Source organism: Nicotiana attenuata, chromosome 1, assembly GCF_001879085.1.
Source record: "Nicotiana attenuata strain UT chromosome 1, NIATTr2, whole genome shotgun sequence".
Classification (NCBI taxonomy): Eukaryota; Viridiplantae; Streptophyta; class Magnoliopsida; order Solanales; family Solanaceae; genus Nicotiana; species Nicotiana attenuata.
Genome location: NC_031989.1, coordinates 15,489,730 through 15,513,881, shown reverse-complemented (window position 1 = coordinate 15,513,881; position 24,152 = coordinate 15,489,730). Strand labels below are relative to the sequence as shown.

At 36.9% G+C, this 24,152-nt stretch overlaps 1 protein-coding gene and 1 pseudogene across 1 annotated transcript; both read right to left on the bottom strand.

The window, feature by feature from the left end:
- On the bottom strand, nt 72-3,501 carry LOC109206625 (rRNA-processing protein FCF1 homolog). The gene is made up of 9 exons (XM_019369493.1): nt 3,272-3,501; nt 3,106-3,171; nt 2,928-3,033; nt 2,335-2,377; nt 1,890-1,962; nt 1,095-1,182; nt 916-972; nt 744-822; nt 72-496 (listed from the first exon to the last, which is right to left on the bottom strand). The coding sequence occupies exons 1-9, from the start codon at nt 3,340-3,342 to the stop codon at nt 483-485; spliced, it is 597 nt and encodes a 198-aa protein (XP_019225038.1). The 5' UTR covers nt 3,343-3,501; the 3' UTR covers nt 72-482.
- On the bottom strand, nt 4,780-10,270 carry LOC109233362 (annotated as a pseudogene).

Sequence of the window (24,152 nt, the reverse complement as noted above, 5' to 3'; positions counted from 1 at the left end):
ATATGTTTTTACTTGTCCTTTAAACCAAGAAACAAAATTCACAAAAAAGCTGCAATTGAGTCGTAACCAGAGGCAGCTTAATCAGATTCATCAGAGCAAGAGAATTTGTTGTGAGCACAAAATGTGGCAAAGGAAAGATGGCCAAATCAGAGAAGGTTGATAACGCCCCCTTACAAATTAAAGGAGACATGGATTATAGTTCTGTTTGGAATGCCTTAGGACACCACTATTGGCTGTTTAATTAAGACACACGGGGGCACCTAGAGATACTAACTACACAAAATCGAACACATTTCTTATCATTGAGGAACACATAACAATCCACAGGGTACAAAATTGAGATTCGACTGATTCTTCAGCATTTTCCGTTGCACAACAACGCAATGAGATCTGGTAATCTTTGCAGTGACAGCCGTGATGGGAATTCGAACCACTATCCAAGGTCTTGGAAATTCCATTGTTTGACTGCTCGAAACACGTACTCAATATCTTGGAGCTGCAAACAACGATGCAACGTATTTAATTTTGCAGCAGTGGACGTTTTGGATAAATTAGACAGTAGACATTAGCAGATAAATAGCAGGAAATAAGAAGGATAAGGAGAAAGAACTCAAGTAATTATCCTTCGTTCTCTTAATTGAATTGCAAGAATCAGAACAGAAACCAATTCAGGTGGAAAAGAATTTTTCCTTGATATTTTGAGTAGAAGGTTTTTGCAGCTAAAACAAGTGTATAGGCTTTACCTCCACCGATTGTTGCTTCAGGCAACCTTTCAATGGAGTATTTATGTTGAGTAATGTACATGATTGGTACACCAGGGACCTGACCATCCAACAGTTAACAGCATAAGTGAATAGTTAGCAGTAGAAAAGATGAGAAGGGAAAAGAACAGAATACCAGCTTAATATGCCATACCTTGCGTATTCTACGCTTCAAATCTCGATCACATGTTGCGACAATATAGCACTTGTGCTGTAGAGGAACAAAATCATCCACACACGTAGTAAAGATCATAAACAAATTTGCTTCAACACGACAACCACCACAACTAATACATTCAGAGAACATTTATACATGACAGATTAAGATCATACCTGAGTAACTCTCTCGACAATACAATCATCAGCATATGTTCCTTTGTGAGTGCAGGGAAGCCTTTCAAATCGGGGATCTTTTGCAATTCTATTCATAAAAAAAGAAGAAAAAAAGAGAGAGAATAAGAACATCATTAACATTGGGATAACAACCGAAGGCCCTCTGGTTTTGCCACAAATTCTACTAATGCTGAAAGAGATTTTTCATAGAAATATATACATTAAAAACTAAAGGAAGACACAGATATATTTTTTGCAACAGATCTTCCAAAAGAATATAGAAATATAAATCCAATAGTACCATCTAAAATTTCCCGTGCTGGTTCCATCGATGCTCCTAATAACATGGAATTTACTGACTCAATTTACGACCATGCTATCCCGCTATTGTTATCAAAAACAGACTCTGGAAGGTAGTTTCAATGCACACATGACATGGAAGCTAGCCTAGAAAGCTTAAAATGAAAAATAAAGAGAAACATACAGATAGAGAGACAGAACTAGTTTATTGTCCATTTTTCCCAATTTCAGAAGTTGTTTAGGTCATTAATGTCAAGGTTTTCTTCTAATCATCATGACTGAGTTCCCAATTCATATTTCAAGCATAGTTCAAAACCATGTTTAAAAGGTAACCATCAAATTGAACATGCTAGGCTACGTCTACGATCAGAAAAGCTGAAATGGTATTGAGCTGTAACAATTTTATCTAAGATGTGCTTCACATGAATGTTGTCCAGTTTCCTTCATTTTAACAAGTGGCAACAATTTAAAAGATAATGTGAAACAAGAAAGTACCTAAGAGCAACACGGTACTTCTGACCCAGCTTCTCCAGCTCAGCCATAACACAGTCTGTTATACACGGAGTACCTGTGGAAGGAAAACATATTCACAGAAATTAAAATCACTGTAAAAGTTAATATAAAGCTACACGTCTTTGGGATACTGCGGTGAACTCATAAAGGTTGTAACACGAAGTACTTGCTTCACGAAAAATTTAAATGCATGCACTAAACAAACTGCCACATTTCAAAACACAGTTATAGATCATATTCATCTGCTAATTGCTATTTGATTTCCAAATTTTACTTGGAATGACATTATATCATCCTATCCCTGAAAACAAGTGCATAGATTTATTTTCATTACTTTGATCACAAAGGTATCCTACCGAGGGAAGACTATGATCATGAATACAGGGCTTATAGCCAAGAGAAACCGTATAGGATAGAGGGAACTTACATTTGGCATACAAACAATCCATCATTCCTTTCTCCAAATCCAACTAAAACATAAGAGATCAGCTCGATCAGTTACAGCAGTCAGAATTAACATATATCAAGGCAAATGAATTCATTAGACAAAGACCAAACAAAAACTATATATGACCCACATTGTTTGCTAATAACCACTATCATCTAATTGAAAATTAAGGGAGGGGAGAGCAACGAAAAACAAGAGAAGAGAACGTTTTCTGCTCTTTCTCATTCTAGGTGGGGAGTTGGAAGAACGTTCTCCAACTAGATGATGGTTGTTACTAGCGAAGTCTTCCTAGCACCACAAAAAGCTAAGCTAGAACTTCCATCACTTGTATAATTTGAATATAAAAAACTTTATGATACTCAATTGAATACTGGCTGTCAAGCATAGGCAGGTCAATAAAACGAGATAAAAATGGGCTTAAACAAAGGTGAGTGAAAAACTGTAAAAGCCGAGATAATATATATCATGCTCCCCTTGTCACCATAACTTCTTTTTTCTATAGCCAATCGACACCAACTCCGAGCATCATTAATAAATTTTTAATTTATCAAAGCCAACAAAAGGTCACTCACTTTATTCTGAATGGAGAAATTGATAAAGTTAGTATCGACCAGAACTCGATAAGGCGGTCCCAGAGCTGTGTTGTACTTGAAGAAAAGTGCAGACGAAACGTAAGGCCTGAAATCATAACAAAATTCCGTGCTTTAATTTCTTATGAAGAATTTCTTTTGGTCAGAATTAGAAACTTACACGTTTTTGGGGAGCTTCTCTTTAGTCAAATCTTTCTTATTAGGGTTCAAAACGTCCTCTTTGTACCTGAAACAGAACACCATTGAAATTCAAATATTGAAAATCAGATACAAAAGAAAGTAGAAGCGCTGGTGGAGAAAATCAAAAGAGGGAATCAATAACTCACTGTTTGATAGCTTTGTGAGTAACCATTTTTTTCATCACGGCGAATTTGGGCGCTTTCTTTGCTTTTCCCATTTTTGATTCTCCAACTGTGTGATCGAGCAACTGCTTCTTGCTGGGAACTTGGTGCGCTTCTGAAAACCCTAACACTGATTTGGAGCGGGTCAAGGGTTTTACTAGTTCGGACGGGTTCGAGTCGGCGTTAATTTGGACCCAACTCCATGGCCAGAGGCCCAAGCCAGTATTTATGCTATCTCGGATTTTCATCTGCTTTATTATGTTATTATATTTAGTTAGGCATTTAAAATTGGCAAGTTACAAATTTGGCCAGTCAGCCAAAAATAATTATATTTGCTAGTCAAATATATTTTTAAAAAATATGTATAAATATAAATATTATATGTATATATATATATTAATATATATATTTTATTTGTTACTATTATTTTTTAAAGCAGTTATACTGCATAGTTTTTCCATTAAATAAAATTGACTTTTAAAATAAGAAAAGAAAGTATGACTCGCAATTTTTATTGCTTTGTAGAAGTTATTTAGGTATCACCAACCCTAACTTGTTTGGGATTAATAGATAATTATTGTTATTATATTTACGTGGAAATAAAAAAAAAAAAAAAGTGTGGCTTCTATTCCGTCTACCCTTTTTAAGTACTGGTAAGGAGTACTATATAATCTCCATCGTTTTTTTAGATAGTCTTTTGTTTTATTCCGAATTTGGACATCTTTTCTTTAAAAAAAAAAAATTACGAAATAACACTTATAAGACTCACTTAAGAGCTCCATAGTCCATTGTATGCCCTAAATTTATAAACCAACATCCAAGTCCAGCCATCCAGGAGACAATATTCAATAGTTAAAAATAATTTTAATAAGTAATAATTAGAAAAACCTTTTTTATGAGTACGGTCTAATGCACAATATAAGAAGTTTACTTTTTGTGTAAACCCCAAGTACTTTTATTTTGTGATAAATTAATTAATTGATTGAAAATTTGAATTTACCTATGGAAATTACTTCCCTTGGGTAAAGAGGAATAAGGTTCAGTATCAGGTAATATATGTATATCTGAAGATAAGAACAGAAAGAAATGTTTCAAAATGTAAGTATTGAACCAAAAAAAGAGGAACGCAAAACGAAATCAATGTCTCATAAACAGACTAATTAGTGGTAGTGAATAAGTTAATTATCTTTAGAACTTCGGTAGCGTTTGGTTATTTGCTCTCAGTTTTCTATTGTCTAGCAGTCAAAACAACTTCCACGTCATGCAACGTAGAAGCACAAAATATATAACAGTAACAAGGCTTCTATTTTGTCTACAATGGTACAATGGCTTCAACTCTTGCCTATAAAAAGCATGTTGCTTCGCTGTGTTCCAGCATGAACTAACTCCAAATCACATTGAAATCCAATTAAAACATCATTTTTGCTAGCTTATGTCCAAATATTGTTGATTTTAGCACTAGTGGCAAAGTCTGAAGCTGGTGGAATTGCTATCTATTGGGGACAGAATGGCAACGAAGGAACACTAGCCGAGACGACATGGCTTTTAATGGAAGAACTATAACCAGTTTGATCATCATAATACTTGGACCATAGCATAACCCCTCCATATTTACCAGACCCCTTTATAGCTGGAAGCACTTGAGAAATTAAATTACTCACTGGAATGAATCCACTTCCAGCTGCATCAGAAGCAGCAGGCAATCCAAGAAATATTTTCTTAGCAGGAATTGACGAAATCCAGTGATTCCATGAATCTTGAAAGCTAGTAAAATTTCCTGAATTATACTGACATGGAGGATTGTTATAGAATTGTACCCAAACATAGTCAAAAAGACCTGTTTTTAATGCCCCTCCAACACAAGCATCAGGAAATGGACATTGTGGTGCTGCAGTTAAGTACACTTTTTTACCTATCTTGCTAAATACTTAGCAAGATCACCCCAATATGGTCCTTCTCCACTCTCTAAATCAAAGTCAATTCCATCTAAAATCGCGTCGCCAAGAGGACGAGAGGTAGATATTCCACCCAAGAAGTTGTTCCAGAGATATGTAGCAACTTGACTAGCATCAGCAGATGAGGCAATTGAGTATGCTCCTGCCCCTCCCCCGATCGATAACATTACTTTGATTCCTTTAGATTGGCAAGATTTTATATCGGAACTCACGTTAACGCATCCATTTGGAGTGTATGGATAAAAAAAAAAGGGAAAGAAACTAATAAGGCCGAAATACTATGGTCTCTAACATATTAGTTTCATGGTCAGACACAACTTCTCATGGTTACAGTTAATTTGACAACTTCATACGAAAGAGTAGCATCAACTTTGACTCCCATAAAATAAGAATAAGAATGATCTTAAAAGTTCACGTTCCATTGCAGTTACAACTCCTAATAATAAGGAGATACACAAAGCAACGGTTACAATCTTTTTAAGTACAGTTTTAAGCCAAATCCTTCATGTCTTCACTTGCCGTTTCAACTAAATGCATAAGTTTTCAGTTCCAAACGCCCTAGGTTTCAATTACAATGGCACTCAAGGCAGAGAAAAACTCAACAAAGGAGAAGAAATTTACCAGTGAATACGCTCTAAAGCTAGAAGCTTTCTTATCCAACTTTTTCATCTTGGGGCTTCTATAGTTATATTGATTTTTGCCGTTTGCATCATCATTGTTCTTTCACATAAACATCTTCTTCCCTATTGCTTCTAATTTGTGCTTTTATTTTATCTTCATAGTAATTGTAACGGTTGCTTTGGAAAGTGTAAATGTTACTTCCCTGTTCCTTCTCTTTTCACATTCTTCTTTTGTGTTTTCCTCTATTTCTTCTTATTTGTTTCTTTGTGTAAAGAAACACAAGAAAGATTATCTGGGCAGGTAACTAAGATGGAGAATCTACAGAGCTTGCTTTCAGTCAGAAGTAGATAAAAGCAAGGAAGAATTGGCTTAGACAACTTGAGGATGACACTAATAATACTTTTATTTAGCTTGATTAGCATACATTCAAAATTTCCTAATTTGACTCATCATTCTCTATTTTTATGCAGCCTAGCACCTATCTAGACCAGAAAGAAAGGTATATCTCATATATTGAATTTGTTAACAAAGAACTTATTTTGTTTTCAATGGCTGCCCTTCATAGATCTATTCCATCAATGCTTGACGGTCAAAGGAAGATTCTATTATGTGCCTTTAAGAGGAACTTTGTTAATATGTACAACATATCGTGTAGTAGAAGTGGCCTTTCTCAAATGGCGCTAATATATTTGTCTGAGAATTAAAATATGGTCAATCATCTAAGATTTTATAAATGCTTTCCTCACTAGCTATTTTCTAATGGATACATGTGTTTCCTTATGACTTGAATGTATGAATATCCAGTGCATTTACATGTTCATAAAATATTGCATTTACATGCTGTTTTATGTCTACAGTATTTCTCAAGTGATATTTCTTATAAAAAATTATATTTAATATTCTCCGCGCAACGCGCGGGTACAGATACTAGTACTAGTTAAAGAGAAAGAAGTCAGCCATGAAAATTTGCCAACTGTTGCATTAATAAAATGCCATGTGGCAATTTTAGGACAAATTTGTTAAAGTTAGGTAAAATTAGTTTGTTTTCAAAAAACTAAAATAATTATCTTTTTAAAATGTTTTTTGAATTTGAATTTCAAAATACTGAAATTACTATCTTTTCACATTTTTAAAAATTAACTTATCAACAACGACAACTTTTAGGAAGTTACCAAGAAGTAATAAAATTTGGGGACATTTGTGTGCATACTTTAATGATGAGAATTAGTTTATTTTTTAAATTTTAACTTAAAAATAATGAAATATGAATTTTTTTACATTCTTTAAAAATTAAGTTACCGACAAAGTCCAATAAAATATCTCCGCAGCCTCTTTATTTGCTTTATCATCGCGCCTTTTTGTCTAAGATTTTAAACCCTAGGGAGTGTGCGCTTCATCCACCCCACGATCTAACCCCACGATTTCTAACTCCTAACCCATAAATCCATCTTAAACGATTCTCGGTAACATGATTCTTCCTATTTTTCGTCTCAGTTTCACATTTTTACAGTATATACCTACAATTCTTTCTCTTTTCTTCGCACACCACTCAGCAGTTTTGGATTACAGGAGGTAAGTTCTATGATTTGTAATTCTAGAACTCTCATTAAATTTTTATAACAAATGAATACTCAGAACTAATATTGACCTTCTCTGGTTTATGAACAAATAAAAGCAACGGATTTTTCAGTTCCTTATTCCTTTCATCCTTGCTTCTCTAGATTATGACATATATTTAACTAGAATATAGAAAAGCAATAAATTTTTCAGTTCTTTCTCCCTTCACTCCTTGCTTTTCTTTTCTTTCATTGTTATATTATTTGTTCAATAGAAGGGTAACAAGCTATTAAGAATTCATTAACATTGTATTCTGCGTTAATTCATTGATTACAGTCTGTATTAGTGTCTTTAGTTCGATTTACACTCCTTCTCAGTTAATAGAGGACTTAATGGCGGCTGAAATAAATTTTGTTAGCGAAATTAACAGCAAGTCAATAAATTAAAAATTAAAGCTTCGTATTGTCAGGCTTTGGAGAAATCCGGATCGCGACAGACTTAATAGCCCTTTTTCAATTGACTTTATTCTGATGGATGAAAGGGTATTGTTTTGAACTTTACGATTACTTTCTATTTTGCATTGCTTATATATGCGTAAGTATATTATAATCATATACGAAATAACTTAGTCATTTTTACTAATTGAGAATTTTTGTTGGGCGACCGTATTCACGCAAGTATTGGCAGGTCTTTTATCCAAATGTTCAAACAAGAAATTAAGGAAATTGATTTGTACATCATGAAGAATTTTGTGGTTTGTCTAAATCAATTCTATTACAATACATAAGATCAAAACTTAAGTTTTAGATTAAAGCTGAATTTCTTGACATTGTTAAATCCTTAAGCATTTAGATGGGCGATTAGTTTTGCTTGTTGTAGCTTTATCCTTCTTTCTTTTATTTCTTCTATCTGTCATTCTAATGTAATTTTAGTAATGAAGTTATAATTTATTTTAGAAGACTCCAAAAGATCTTCTTTTTTTTCATGTTGGTATTATATTTTATAAGAAAGTGAAAGAATAAAAGACTGTGTTTATATATATATATTTATCTTTGAGTAAATTTAAGTACCATGGAAGAAAAATTATAAGAGTAAATGCAAATGGTATGTAAGGCAAGACGCCCATAGTTAAATTCCTGCCAAATATTTTACATAAATTGTTATAGATACTTGAAATGTAACTACTTTTTTTTTGTAACAAATGAAAGTAATTGTAAAATTAAGGTGTCTTCTATCAAAAATGACAATATGATTTCTATCTTATAAATATAGATTTTCACTTTTAGTTAATATTTTGTAATCTCTTTTCTGTTCTTATATGTTTGGTATACCAATTGCAATATCATTGGTAGATAGTAAAATTTATTAATTATTTATAGTCTTCATTTATATTGTCTATAATAATTACCAGTTGCTATATTGTTTTGCACATATTTTCTTCGTCACCGTTATTGTAGATATTATTGAGACACAAGATTATGAGCAAGCTCGCCACAATTTATTAACTAAGTAAATATTTCAACAATTATTTATTTTGATTCCTATGCTTGACCTTATAATAATTGTAGGAGCAATAACATCTCTATAACTTTTTGGGGAGACTTTGTATAATAGATCAAGCCACATTTGAATGGATCTAATGATAAGTCTGTCGTCGTCGTCATGCAGTTGATTAGAGCACACCGATATCGAGGTTATTAAGTTTTCTACTTACTTTGCAATACAACGTCTCTATACATTTAGTAAACTCTAATAAATTACTTCGAAGCGTGCAGAACAATATTCAGTGAGGAACACTTTATATTGGTGGAAAAAATGGCATTACACGTGAAATGTTAGTATGTTGACAAAGCACGACGCGTGGAGCAGTGATATAGCAACAAGTGGCATTCTCAATTAATTGAATTAATTGAGAGAGGAAGGCACAGGAAAAATACCCACGAGACAGTATAGAGAAGAGAACCGGGCCTAACAATTGCCAAAGATGAGACGAGGATGGAATGAATAAAGATCAAAAAGAAGGGAAGATACATGAACCGAAAGTAAATAAGGAAGAGGAATCAGAATAGTTATAGGGCATTAATAGCAATAAATACGCCAGTTATATCTATTTATGGTAATGATCAATCAATACAATTAATGCCCATAATAAATCCAAATTATGTGAGAAAATCGTTATGATTGTACACTCCTATATAAGATACAAAATTTTATCTGTAAAGAGAGATTCCAAGTACTATTGAAATATATTCTTTACTTCTCTGCTTTATCGAAGTTCTCAGCCTTGATTTTATAAATTGTCCATCAATTTGTTCTTTATTTCTTTTAGTACATTTTCTCTACCATTCTTATTATTTTTCTTAAATAACATTGTGGAAGTGAAGTAAAACTTGGCTATCAGTAGCCCATTTTCTTCTAAATTTAGACTTTGACCGATAAATCTATTTTTTTGTTAAATAAATTAGTTCCGTTGTCGGGAAATCTGATAATCTTTTCACTTTCCAAATTCTCTTTCTGACAACCAGCCATGTCTATTGTCAACGAAAATAATCAGTTGAACCCACATGAGGGAGAAACTCCACCACTCCCTTCTCCACATGGATCTCCTCAATAGTCTCGTGAGAGGTCACCTGAAAGATCAACGTCACACGTGAATGATCATCAAGGGGACGAGTAGACTGTCGAACAAGACGCTTTAAGACAATTGATCGCAGAACATGTGAATAGTGTTCTTCAAGCCTTTGTTAGGGGATTGCCAACTGCACCGCAAACTCCTCCTCCAAACAGTACCACAACCCTGGAAAACCCATGCTCGGGGCTCGCCAATTTCTGGAAGCGGAGAAACTCCCATTGAATCTCGTGATGGAAGGTCAGGTACACTAAATAATTCTGATTTACAAAGTTTGGTACTAACTTTGCAGAAACAGCTGAAAGAGCAAAATGATCGTATAGAACAAATACCTGGCGTACCTCTCGTGATTAAGGAGTAGATATTGATAAATAGTCACAACAAGTGCAGCACCTTTGCCGATTCCTAAGAAGTTTAAAATGCTTGATATTCCAAAATATGATGGAATAACTGACCATCGAGATCATGTAACCGCGTTTACAGCTGGCGTGAAGGGCAATGATTTAACCAAGTAGGAAATCAAATCAGTTTTGGTTAAAAAGTTTGGTTAAACACTATTGATTCCTTTGCTAAGCTTGCAGATTCATTTATAAAAGCACATTCGGGAGCTCAAAAAGTTTAAAAAAAAGGATGGAAGACATCTTTAAGGTAAAACAGGAAAACACAGAATTACTCAGGAAGTTTGTTGATAGATTCCAACTGGAGAGGATGATGTTACCACGTGTACCTGCCAATTGGGCAGCCATGGCGTTCGCGAGCAACCTAAACAAGAAAGTTCAGAAGCCACAAGGAGACTGAAGGATAGTTTGCGAGAATTTTCAGCAACAACTTGGAATGATGTGTATAACAGATACAATACGAAGATGCGGATAAAAGAAGACACGGTTGCACAACCAAGGGTTGATGAAGAGCGGGGTCAAGATGTTCAGAATAAAAAAAAGGACCGGGAAAAATAGTTACGAACCTTACATGGGTCCTGCAGGACGAGATTCTCGATCCAAACAGGAAAACTTACGATCTGAATCGAGATCAAGACAAAAAGATACAGGTTCTTCATCTAGATTCAGAAAGGAACGGGATGCACGAGGTGAAAACTCCAGCACACATGCGAGAATCAGAGATTATAGTTTTAATGTTAGTACCTCCAAGCTAGTGGCTGTTTTAATAGGTATGAGAAATAAGGTGCAGTGGCCTAAAGAAATGAGATCAGATCCGAGCAAAAGAAATCTCGATTATTGGTGTGAATTTCACAACGATCATGGCCATTGAACAGAAGATTGCAGGTTACTACAAGGAGAGGTCGAGCATTTGTTGAATCAAGGTTATCTAACTGACCTGTTCAGCGAGAAAGGTAGACAATCATATATGAAAAACAGACAAGAACCCTCGAAACCCCCATCTCCACAAAGAACAGTTAACGTAATAACCGGGGGAGACGAGGTCAATGGTGTGACTTATACAGCAATAAAGAAGACGTCAAAAGTCACAGTCACTCATGGGAAGCGAATACGCCAAGCCTTGGAAGGAGACAATATAACATTTGATGACGAAGATGCGGACGACTTGATGATTCCTCATAAAGACGCGCTGGTAATATCTTTACTTGTACACGATACTAACATAAAATGAGTTTTGATTGACCCAGGTAGTTCCGTGAATATCATTTTACTAAGAGTGGTGGATAAAATGCAAGCTAACGACAAGGTGATACCAAAGGCACGGTCTTTGTCTGGATTTGATAATTCAAGTGTTATCACAAAAGGGGAAGTAGTGCTTGCTGCGTTTGCAGAAGGGATTATCAAGGACACAAAGTTTCAAGTGGTAGATGCAGATATGGCTTATAATATTATAATCTTGGGAAGACCATGGATTCACGATATGGATGTTGTACCGTCCACATTGCATCAATTTATCAAATTTCCTTCACAGTGGGGGATTCATCAAATCCGTAGAGATCAATAAGCTTCTAGAAGTATAAATTCAGTGGTATCAACCACCACGTTAAATGATGTTGCAAGCGAGAAATAGCAGTTACAGAATTCAGTTGAGGATGTCGTAATACAAACCTCAACTGAAGGCATTCCAGGACAAACTAATGTTGACTCAAGACCCGATGTTATTCAAGAGCCAGAAGAAAATGAAAACATTAAGACAACTACTGAAGAACTCGAAGCGGTGGTGATATTCAAACACTGTCCAGACAGAAAAGTTCACATCGGAGCAAACCTGAACATAGAAATGAAAGGTAAGTTAATTGAATTTTTAAAAGCTAACGCAGATTGCTTTGCTTGGTCGCATTCAGATATGACAGATATACCATCGGAATCGGAGGTGATGACCCACAAACTGAATGAGGACCCATCATATCCACCTGTCAAGCAGAAGAAGAGGAAGCAGGGATCCACTAAAAGTGAAGTAATCCAAGATGAGGTACAAAAGCTTTTAAAAATTGGGTCAATACGAGAGGTAAAATATCCTAACTGGCTAGCCAATACTGTGGTAATTCTAAAAAAAATGGGAAATGGCAAGGTTGTGTAGATTATACTGATTTAATTTGAATAAAGCTTGTCCTAAAGATTCATTCCCTTTGCCGCACATAGATCAACTAATTGATTCTACCGCAGGACATGAGCTGTTAAGTTTCTTAGATGCATACTCAGGAAATAACCATATAAAGATGGATCCTGTAGATGAGGAAAAAGCTTCATTTATCACATACAGGGGGACTTACTATTACAAAGTCATGCCATTTGGTCTAAAAAATGCTGGAGCTACGTACCAAAGATTGGATAGAGAAGATGTTATCGGTTGCCCCCATGGAAAGAAGATCCTGAAAATATCTTTCTCGTAGGTTTGGATGGAAAGTCAAAACTCATGGTATAATTTCCTTCCTTTCTTTCGTATTTACTTGAGGATTTCTAAAGACTTTCTTTGTCTCTTGCTTAAGAAATGATTTTGTATTCCTCATCAAAGAGAAAAGCTGAGTGAGCTCATGGATCTGATGGTGAAGAGGAACGAGAAGAGGGTTCCTTAGTGCGCAGGCCTCGGGCTAGAAGGCGCGTTATTTCGTATGATGAAGTCACTCCTCCTCCTAGTTCAGTTCCCGTAAATGAGCCTGAAAGTGTTGTTTTAACAAGCTCTGATGAAGAGATGAACGCTGCACCTCGTGACTCTACTGATCAATTGTTTTCCCGTGGGTTTGATAATGAAGATTTTGACCTTGTTTCTAATGAAGCACCCCTCGCCTCGTTTCCAGTGTCTGCTCCTACTGGTTCTCAAATTCTTGCTCCTGTCGTTGCTGCTACTGCTCCTCCCGTGGTTGTTTTCACTTCCTCAACTGTCCCTAGTGCTACCACTTCACGTGTTGAAGTTGGTTCTTCAAGTAGCAATAGGATGATGAAAAAAATTACCATTGAAGTCCCGAGGACGACAATCTTTTGAAAAAGTCCGGCCAAGTCGATGTGTGGCTAAAACCTTTAATTGCCCAGTTGAGAAGTCTAAGTTGGAAAGCCACAGTTGTTTAACATGGATGAACGATATTGTTCATTCATCTTTGAAGGTATAAGCCTTAGCTTTTTTTTGTTTTACTTCCCTCGTGATTTTTATCTTTGTTTGATAATCACTTCTTTCCTTTCTTGTGAAGATCAATCTGATAGGCACGGAGCTTATGAAGAGTATTGTCAATACTGAGCAACTAGTCAATGATTACCATACGGAAGCAAACAATTGGAGGGAACAGTACGAGAGTCTTCAATTGAAAAAAGAAATTTTGGATGAGGAGAAATGTGCTTTGGAATAGGAAATACAAGTGATGGTATCAAAATTGGCAATTGAAAAAGCCTCTTCCAATCAAGTGGGCAAGGACAAAGACATTCTTGGGTCTTCATTCATGGAGCAGCTTTCTAAAGCTACCAAAGAAATTAGGGGTTTGAAAGATTTGCTTAATAAGAAGGAGATTTATGCCGGGGAGCTCGTTCAAACGCTCACACAGGCCCAAGAAGACCTCCGTGCAACTTCTTACAAGGTCCAGTTCTTGGAGAGATCATTCGCCCCTTTGAAGGCTTCTTATGATGCTTCTTTGGCTGAAAGAGAAGAGTTGGAGGCTGAAATTGAGCAATGAAAAAAAGATTACGAGGCCCTTGAAGATAAATCAACTCTTGATGTAAGTTGGGCTTTTTTGAATACACGCCTTGAGACTTTGATGGAGGCTAGCCAGGAAGGCTTTGACTTGACTGCTGAGATTGCAAAAGCTAAAGAAACTATTGAAAAAACTCAGCAACGTCACAACTTTTCCTCACCTGAAGTCGGCGTTCCCGAAGGTGATGAACTTGATGTTCAAGCCTCTTCTGCTCAAGTTGTATCTTCTCCCATTGCTGTTGATGCCTCATTTTCTGCCTCTCTTGCTGCTGATAGTTCTACTTTAAATCCTGCCCCATAGTATTGTGTGAACTTTTTGTTGGGAAGTTTGTTTCTCTTTTTTTTCTTTTTGAAATAGTTGACAAGTTTTTACCCCTGGCATGTTTGGGGTTTATTGGCAAAGTTCCTTGGCTTTAACTAAGTTTATACTTAGTTTTGGCCAAGTTTAATATATATAATATTTTGTTTGAGTTTCTGTTCTACTCTTTAATTTGCATTTAAAAATGCTTTAGTATTTCGCGATTTTTGAATAGACACAAATTTTATCAAAGAGGGCCCTTTTATGAACGACACTAATGAAGAGGACGTCTCAACTTTATATTGGTGTAAACATATGAAAGAATTCCCCATTGTTTCTAACTCATATGCGCCTTTTCCAGCAATACCTCGAATCCTGTGAGGTCCTTCCCGATTTGGACTCAATTTTCTTGCATTGGCCGCTTTTGATGATTGAAAACTTTTTCGAGTACTAAGTCCGCAATCTTGAAGTATCTAAGATGAGCTTTCCGATTGTACTATCGCTCAATAATCTGCTTCTGCGCTGCCATCCTTATTAGAGTTGTTTCTCTTCTTTCTTCAAGCAAATCGAGATTTATTCGCATCTCTTCCTCATTTGATTCTTCGGTTGCTTGGGTGTATCTCGTACTTGGTTCACCTATTTCAACCGGGATTAAGGCTTCAGCACCATACACAAGTGAAAATGGGGTCTCTCCCGTACCTATTTTTGTTGTCGTATAGTAAGCCCATAAGACTTCTGGTAGCATTTTGGCCACTTACCTTTTGACTCCTCTAATCTTTTCTTCAAGTTATTAATAATAACCTTGTCTGTTGATTCAGCTTGTCCATTAGCCACATGATGATAATGTGTTGAAGTTATCCTTTTAATCTGCCAACTCTGAAAGAGTTATGTGATTTTTGCACCTATAAATTGTGGCCCATTGTCACATACGATTTCCTTTTGTTACTCCAAACCGATATATGATGTTTCGCCAAACAAAGTCCCTGACTTCTTTTTTCCGCACCTGTTTGAAGACACCAACTTCTACCCACTCGGTAAAATAATCGGTTAGTACTAGTAAAAATCGTACCTTTCCTTTGGCTTGTGGTAGTGGACCCACGATATCCATCCCCACTTCTTAAAAGGCCATTGTGCAATAACCGGATGTAATAACTCTGCCGGGCGATGCATATTGTTACCATATCGTTGGCATTTGTCGCATTTGGCCACAAAGTTTTCTGCATCTTCTTTCATTATTGGCCAATAATACCCTGCTCTAATTAGAGTTGTTACCAATGATCTTCCTCCTGCGTGATTTCCACAGTGTCCCTCATGTACTTCTTTCATCACATACTCTGTTTAAGAAGGTCCGAGACACCTTGCTAAAGGTCCACCGAACATCTTTCAATATAAGTTGCCTCGATCCAAACAATAACGGGCAGCTTTCCGTCGAAGTGCCTGAGCCTTTTTCTTATCTTCAGGTAGAATCCCGTACTGCAAAAAATTAATAACTCGTTTCTCCAATCCCAAGTTAAATTATTGAAATTTACCTCATTTTTATCTTGATCGAGTGTTGAATGAAACAAATGTATTACGGAAGCATTTTCTTCATTTGTTACTTCTGCGCGGATGCGAGATTAGCCAATGCGTCTGCTTCAGCATTTTCTTCCCTGGGTATTTGCATGATTTTCCAAGATTGAAATTGTCTGATCAAATCTCGTGCCTTTTCCAAATATTGTTGCATCCTCGTTTCTCTAGCTATATAAGTCCCCTGCATTTGATTAACTACAAGCTGCAAGTCACTTTTAATTATAATCTGCACTATTTTGAGCTCTCGTGCCAATTCTAGACCTGCAATTACAGCTTCATATTCTGCTTCATTGTTAGTAATGGATGGCACTTTATTGCCTTCCTTATAGTTTCTCCCGAAGGTGGGATTAGAACAATGCCTAAACCCGTTCCATTAACATTTGAGGAGTCATCGGTAAATAGTGTCCAAGTACTCGGATTAGACCCGTTGAATACCTACAGTTCTTTTTCTGCTTCTGTTATTATCCCTGGGCTGAAATCTGACACGAAATCTGCTAAAACCTGTGATTTTATCGCAATTCTAGGTTGATATGTGATATCATATTCACTTACTTCTATAGCCCACTTGGCTAATCTACCTGATAGTTCTTGCTTATGCAGTATATTTCTTAAGGGGTAAGTGGTCACTACAGAGATAGGGTGACATTGAAAATAAGGCCTCAACTTTCTAGATGCCATGATTAGTGCTAAAACAAGTTTTTCTAAATGAGGATATCGAGTTTCAGCATCCAATAAAGACTTGCTAACATAATAAATTGGGGATTGTTTACCTTTGTCTTCTCGAACTAACACTGCACTTACCGCCATTTCCGACACAGCGAGATAGATGAGTAGCCTTTCTCCATCATTCGGTTTAGCCAGCAACGGTGGATTTGACAAATACGTTTTTAGATTTTTGAGTGCTTGTTGGCATTCCTCAGTCCACTCAAATTGGCTTTGCTTTTTCAACACTGAAAAGAACTTAAAACTTTTCTCCGAAGATTTAAGAATAAACCTTCCCAATGCTGTTATCCTACCTGTCAACCTCTGAAGATACGCCTAATGCACATTTTTCGGGATTTAACTTCATATTGAATTTGCGGAGAATCTGGAATGTATTTGACAGATGTTGGATGTGATCCCCCGCCTGTGTTGACTTGACTAGCATGTCATCGATATAGACTTCCATAGTCTTTCCCAGATGTTCTTGGAACATCTTCGTTACTAACCTTTGGTATGTTGTTCCGGCATTCTTTTAGACCAAAGGCATGACTTTATAACAATAAGTCCCCCTATCTGTAATAAAGGAAGTTTTTTCCTCATCTAAAGGATTCATCTTAATCTGATTATATCCCGAGTAGGCATCTAAAAAACTCAATCAATTCATGTCCTACAATAGCATCAGTTAGTTGATCTATGTGCGGTAAAGTAAAAGAATCTTTAGACAAGTTTATTCAAATCAGTATAGTCTACACAGACTCACCACTTACCATTCTTTTTTGGCACAACTACAGTATTAGCTAACCAATTAGGATATTTTACCTCTCGGATAGACCCGATTTTCAAAAGCTTTTGTACCTCATCCTGAATCACCTGATTTTTGAAGGATCCTTGCTTCCTTTTCTTTTGCTTGACAGACGAATATGTTGGATCTTTATTTAGCTTATGAGTCATCTCCTCCGGTGGTATACCTGTCATATCTGAGTACGACCAATTAAAGTAGTCTGCGTCAACTTTTAAGAATTTCATTAACTTACCTTTCATCTCTGCGCTCAGGTTAGTTCCGATGTAAACTTTTCTATCCGCCAATGTACAAATAGCACCACCGCTTCGAGTTCTTCAATTGTTGTTTTGATGTTTTCATTCTCTTCTGGCTCTTGGATTATATCAGGCCTTGAGTGTGCATCCGTTTGCCCATCTCCGGTTGAGGTTTGAGCTGCTAAATCCTCAACTGAATTCTGTAATTGCTATTTTTTGTCTGCAGCATCGTTCTTTATACTTGAATCTGCCACTGAATTGATACTTCTAGAGGCTTGCTGATCACTGCGGATTTGTCTAATTCCCCATTGTGAAGGGAACTTAACAACCTGATGAAAAGTAGACGGAACGGCATCCATCTCGTGAATCCAAGGTCTGGCGAGAATCATATTATACGCCATGTCCGTATCATTCACTTGAAATTTTGGATCTTTGACTACCCTTCTGCGAATGTCGTGAGCACTATCCCCCCTTTTGTAACAACGCTTGAATTGTCAAATCTAGATAAGGTACGTGTTTTGGGTACCAATTTATCATCGGCTTGCATCTCGTTTACCACTCTTAAAAGAATGATATTTATAGAGCTACCTGGATCAATCAAAACTCGTTTCACATTAGTATCACGTACAAGTAAAGATATTACCAGTGTATCATTGTGTGGGATCATCATGCCATCTACATCTGTATCGTCAAACGTTATGTTGTCTTCTTCCAAAACTTGGCGAATTCACTTTTCGTGGGTAACTGTGACTTTTGACATCTTTTTTGCAATCGTATACGTTACTCCATTGACCTACTCTCCTTCGCTTATCACATTAACCGTTCTTTTTGGTGACAGAGGTTTTGGTGGTTCCTGTCTATTCTTCATATACGCTTGCTTACCCTTCCCGCTAAACAAATCAGTTAAATAACCTTGTTTAACAAGTACTCTACTTCAGCTTGTAGCAATCTGCACTCTGTTGTTTTGTGACTGTGGTTATTATGAAACTCGCACAAGAAATCTGGGTTTCATCTGCTAGGGTTCGATCTCATTTCTTTTGGCCACCGCACCTTATCTCCCATACTTCTTAAAACAGATACCAACTCAGATGTGCTAACATTGAAATTGTAGTCACCAATCTTTGCTTTTGTACTAATGTTGTTGTCCCGCGTATCTCGCTCCTTTCCAAACTTGGATGACGAACCCACATCTATGTCCCTTGATCTGGAACCGCACCTCGGGTTCTCTTGTTTAAAACGTGAATCCCTTCCTGCTGGTCCCATGTAAGGTTCGTACTTGTTCTTACCGGACCTCTTTTCAGTTTCTGGTCGCCTCGAACTTGTTCTTTCACCTCCCCGTGATTAAGTGATAATATCTTCTTCTATCCGCAGCTTCGTGCTATACCTGTTGTAAATATCATTCCAAGTTATTGCAGGGAATTATCGTAAACTTTCTTTGAGTCTCATCGTGGCTTCTGAGCTTTTTTCATTTAAGTTACTTGCAAACGCCATGGCTGCCCAATTATCCGGAACACGCGGTAACATCATCCTTTCGCGCCGAAATCTATCCACAAATTCCCTAAGTAGCTCTGTATCTCCTTGTTTTATTTTGAAGGTGTCTTCCAACCTCCTTTCAACTTTTTGAGCTCCTGAGTGTGATTTTATAAATGAATCTGCAAGCTCAGCAAAAGAATCAATAGAATTTTCTGGTAAAAGAGAATACCATGTTAGTGCTCCTTTTGTGAGTGTTTCGTCAAATTTTTTGACCAGCACCGACTCAATTTCTTGCTTGTTCAAGTCGTTGCCTTTCACGCCAATTGTAAATGCAGTTACATGATCTCGTAGGTCGGTTGTTCCATCATACTTCGGAATATTGGGCATCTTAAACTTTTTTGGAATCGGCAAGGGAGCGGCACTTGGCTTCCAAGCCTGTTGAGAATACTTATCAATATCCACTCCTTTAATCACGGGTGGCACACCAGGTATCTGCTATATGCGATCGTTCTGCTCCTTGAGTTGTTTCTGCAAAGTTAGTACTAAACTTTGTAAATCAGAATTATTTGGGGTACCTGACCTTCCATCGCGAGATTCGCTGGGAGTTCCTCCACTACCTGAGTTAGCAAATCCTGAGTGTGGGTTCTCTATGGTTGCAATGTTGTTTGAGGTGGAGTTGGTGGTACAATTGGTAATCCACTAACGAAAGCTTGAAGAGCATTGTTGACGTGTTCCACAATTAGCTGTTTTAATGCATCTTCAGCAGTTTGATCGTCCCCTTATTGGTTATTCGTATGTGATGTTGATCTTTGAAGTGACCCGTCTCGGGAGCGTTGAGGAGAATTTTGGGGTGAAGGGATTGGAGTTTCTCCCTCTTGTTGATTCTGTTGGTTCAGTTGGTTTTGTTGGTTGTTGTCGTTGGCAGTCTACATGATTGTTTGACAGAAAAATGAATTTGGCAAGTGAAAAGATTATCATATTCCCGGCAGCGGAACTAATTTGTTTAACCAAAAAATGTGTATTTCGGTCAAAGCCTATTTTTAGAAGAACTCGGGTTACTAATAACCAAAAAATTTCGTACTTTCTCATTTATATGAAAGGAAAAGACAAAAATAAGTAAAGAAATAATTGATTGCAAAGTCAAGATAGCCGAAAAGTAAAGTGAATATATTCCAATATAGTCTCGGATGATCCTTAAAAAAATGAAATTCTCTTCCCTTTTATAGGGGTTACAAATATAACGTTTCCTCCCTTTTATGACCGAATCATTATGACACTAATGACACCGATGATCCGTTATAATTGACAATCGTAACTGTTTGTGGAGATTTTGTAACGGTTTCAATTCTTATTCCTCATTAATTAGAGGTTCGTGAATATTCCCCTTCTTGTTGTCTTGATTCATTCAACCCATATTTACTGAATGATTTAGACACGAGCAACTGCATCCTTTCATTCCAGCTGTCATCTTCTTAGTGATCCACGTATCATTTTGTCAGCCACACGTAATGCCACGTGTCATTTTGATTTTCTACTAATACAAAAGGTACGATTTCTATTAGTTTTAACAGATTATTTTTCAAAATGGGTAGAAGCAGGAGCTTTCAAACAGGTGCGAGAAAAAGAGGTCAGGAACTTTATTTGACGTAACATTATATATCGTTTTGGAGTTCCAAAGGAAATCGTGTGTGACAATGGCCCACAATTCATAGGCACGAAAATCATAGAGTTCTTTCAGAGTTGGCAGGTTAAACGGATTACATCTGCGCCTTACCATCCTGTAGCCAATGGGCAAGCTAAATCAACAAACAAAGTTATTATTAATAACTTGAAGAAGAGACTAGAATAATCAAAAGGCAAGTGGCCAGAAGTGTTTCAGGGGTATTATGGGCTTATCAAACAATAGCAAAAACAAGTATGGACGAAACTTCATTTTCACTCGTCTATGGCGCTGAAGCCTTAATTCCAACAGAAATAGGTGAATCAAGTACGAGATACACACATGCTACTGAGGAATCAAATGAGGAAGAAATGCAAATGAATCTGGATTTATAGAGGAAAGGAGAGAAACAACGCTAATAAGGATGACGGCTCAAAAACAGATGATTGAGCAATATTACAACGGGAAAGCAAATCTGAGGTACTTCAAGATTGGGGACTTCGTCCTCAAAAAGGTGTTTTGATCAATGAAAGCGGCTAATGCGGGAAAGGTAAGTCCAAATTGGGAAGGCCCTTATGGGTTCGAGGCATCGCTGGAAAAGGAGCATATGAGTTGGAGACCATGGATGGCAGCATACTACCATCAAAATGGAACGCTGTTCATTTGAAGAAGTATTACTTTTAGGCAAAGGAAGTACCCACCGTCAGGTATCACTCAGATATAGTTTTATTTTGTTCTTTTGACTTTTACTAAGGATTTTAGATGATAGGCAAAAAGCTAGCCCGTACCAAATGATGATATTAGACACGAAAGGCACCGGAATACTGAATTATTCCCGGTCTAGGTTGCAACCTTTCTGATGGAAAAAAGGGGTTAAGCAGTCATCATCTAAACGCATATCTCCGAGTCCCGTGTTTATTTTCCATTTCAGGGGGTGGACCAAAAAGAAGAAGCAATCCAGTGTTCGAGATTTCATACTTCAAAGCTCTAACATTGGGGGGACTATACATATAGACAAAGAAGCAAAAGAGCCAAAAATCAAGCCTAAATCAAAAACCTTGAAGCAACCTTGAGAAGGTGTGAACTCGCGAGAAGGATACAAGATACATTCCAAGTTCCTATGAGTTTTTAGGTTAACGCCAAAATTTAGTCACGGGATAATAAATCGGATTTTGTATCTGAAAATCTGCTACAAAGAAAACAGTTGTTAAAGTATTGTACGAATAATAGAAAAAATCATGTATGAAATTTATTTCAAAGTTCAAATCATGAAACTTCCTCAAATTGTTTCCTTTTTGTCTATTTCGTCTTTCATATATTTACACCAATATGACGATGAGACGTCATCTTCATCAGTGTCGTTTACATAAAAGGGCCCTCTTTTATAAAAACTCGTATTTATCAAAGTCACAAATTATTAAAGCATTTTTAAATGCAAGGAAAAAAGCTCAAATATCAAAGAGCAAAATGAAAGCTCAAATATCAAAGCGCAAAATAAACGGTAAAAGTAACCGAAACACATATATTAAACTTTGGGGAAAATAGAGGTACTCATTTGTCATTAAACCCCAAAACAAGATAGGGGTAACCAAAAACAACCTTCCCAAAAATAACAAACTTTTAAAAAAAAATAGTTGAACAAACATAAAAGTAGGAAAAAACTAAGGAGCATCGTCCACGGGAGCATCATTAATGGGAGAAGAAGGGTTAACTTGAGAAGAAGAGGCATGGACATCAGCCTCACCAGGAACAAGTTCATTTCCATCACCTGCGGGACCGTCGTCTTCAGGTGAAGAAAAGCTTTGACGTTGTTGAGTTTGATCAATTGCTTCTTTAGCCTTAGCGATCTTAGTATTAAGGTCAAAACCCTCCTGGTTGGCTTCCATTATATTCTCAAGGCAAGTGTTTAAGAAAGCCCCGCTCACATCCAATGACATTTTATCCTCGAGAATCTCGTAGTCCTTCTCCCACTGGTCAATCTCAGCCCTTAGCTCTTATTTTTCTGCTTTAGAGGCATCGTAAGCTGTCTTCAAAGGAGCGAGGGAACTTTCCAAGAACTGAATCTTATCAATAGAGGCACAGAGATCTTCTTGAGCTTGAGTAAGTGTTTGAACTAATTCTCCCGCATAAACGTCTTTTTGATTAAGGAGTTCCATCAAACCCCTTATCTCTTCAGTTGCCTTGGAAAGTTGTTCAGCGAAAGAGGATTCAAGTATATCCTTGTCATTTCCAACTTGGCTAGAAGAAGCTTTTTTAACTGCTAATTCAGCAACAACCATCTTCATTTGCTGTGCCAAAACATTCTTTTCTTCCGCCAGAACTTCTTTCTCCAGTTGTAGACCTTCGAATAATTCCTTCCAATTGTCAGCCCTGGTGCGAAAGTGATAGAATCTAAGGGTCCGCAACTATATAGAGAACCGGGTTCTCTATTAGTTCTCATAGAACACACGCACACTGCAGTAAGTAAATAACACAATGGAGTTTTACGTGGAAAACCCCAGCTCGCGGGATTAAAAACCACGACCTACCCTTGTAGGATTTCAACATCACTACTGAGCAAACTTTAGAGTATAACCTATTGTAACCTAGGAATTAACCTCTTAATCCCTCACTAACTTGTAACAACTCTATTACAAGCCACTTTGTAATAACTCTATTACAAAGACTTACAACTCGACTAACTCTAGCCAAGACACAAACACAAAGGTTTATGATTTACAAAGGTTTCCTACACAATGCTTCTAGGAATTACAAGTCAAGTTCTTTAACAAAGGTGAAACACAACTAACGACATGTAATAACTCAATATAAGGAACTGGTCCATTGTTATGTTGTTCTTTGTTCTTGATGCCCTTGAGAATCACTTGCTAGATTGATTGATCACTTGAGAGAGTGCTTGATGATTCTTGAGTGTGTGTGCGATGTTTTACTTTGCTTCAATGTTAATATTGCATAGGTGACATCACTTGATTGATGTAAGCATGTTTGGTACAAGGGCATTCCCCATAAAGTTGACTGTCGCATTGTTTTCTCTGTTGCACATGCAGGCAGCAACTTTACAGCTGTCTGGGGGTTGACCGATACAGTCACCAAGGGAACCGGTGTCGTCCATCCGTTCCCTCTGCTGTTTCTGTAGCTCTGAAGAATTGAACCATGTCCCAACTTGAGGCTTGTTGATCTTAGGTACTTGAGGATGTGTAACAGGTTTCCTATCTAGTTCTTAATATTAA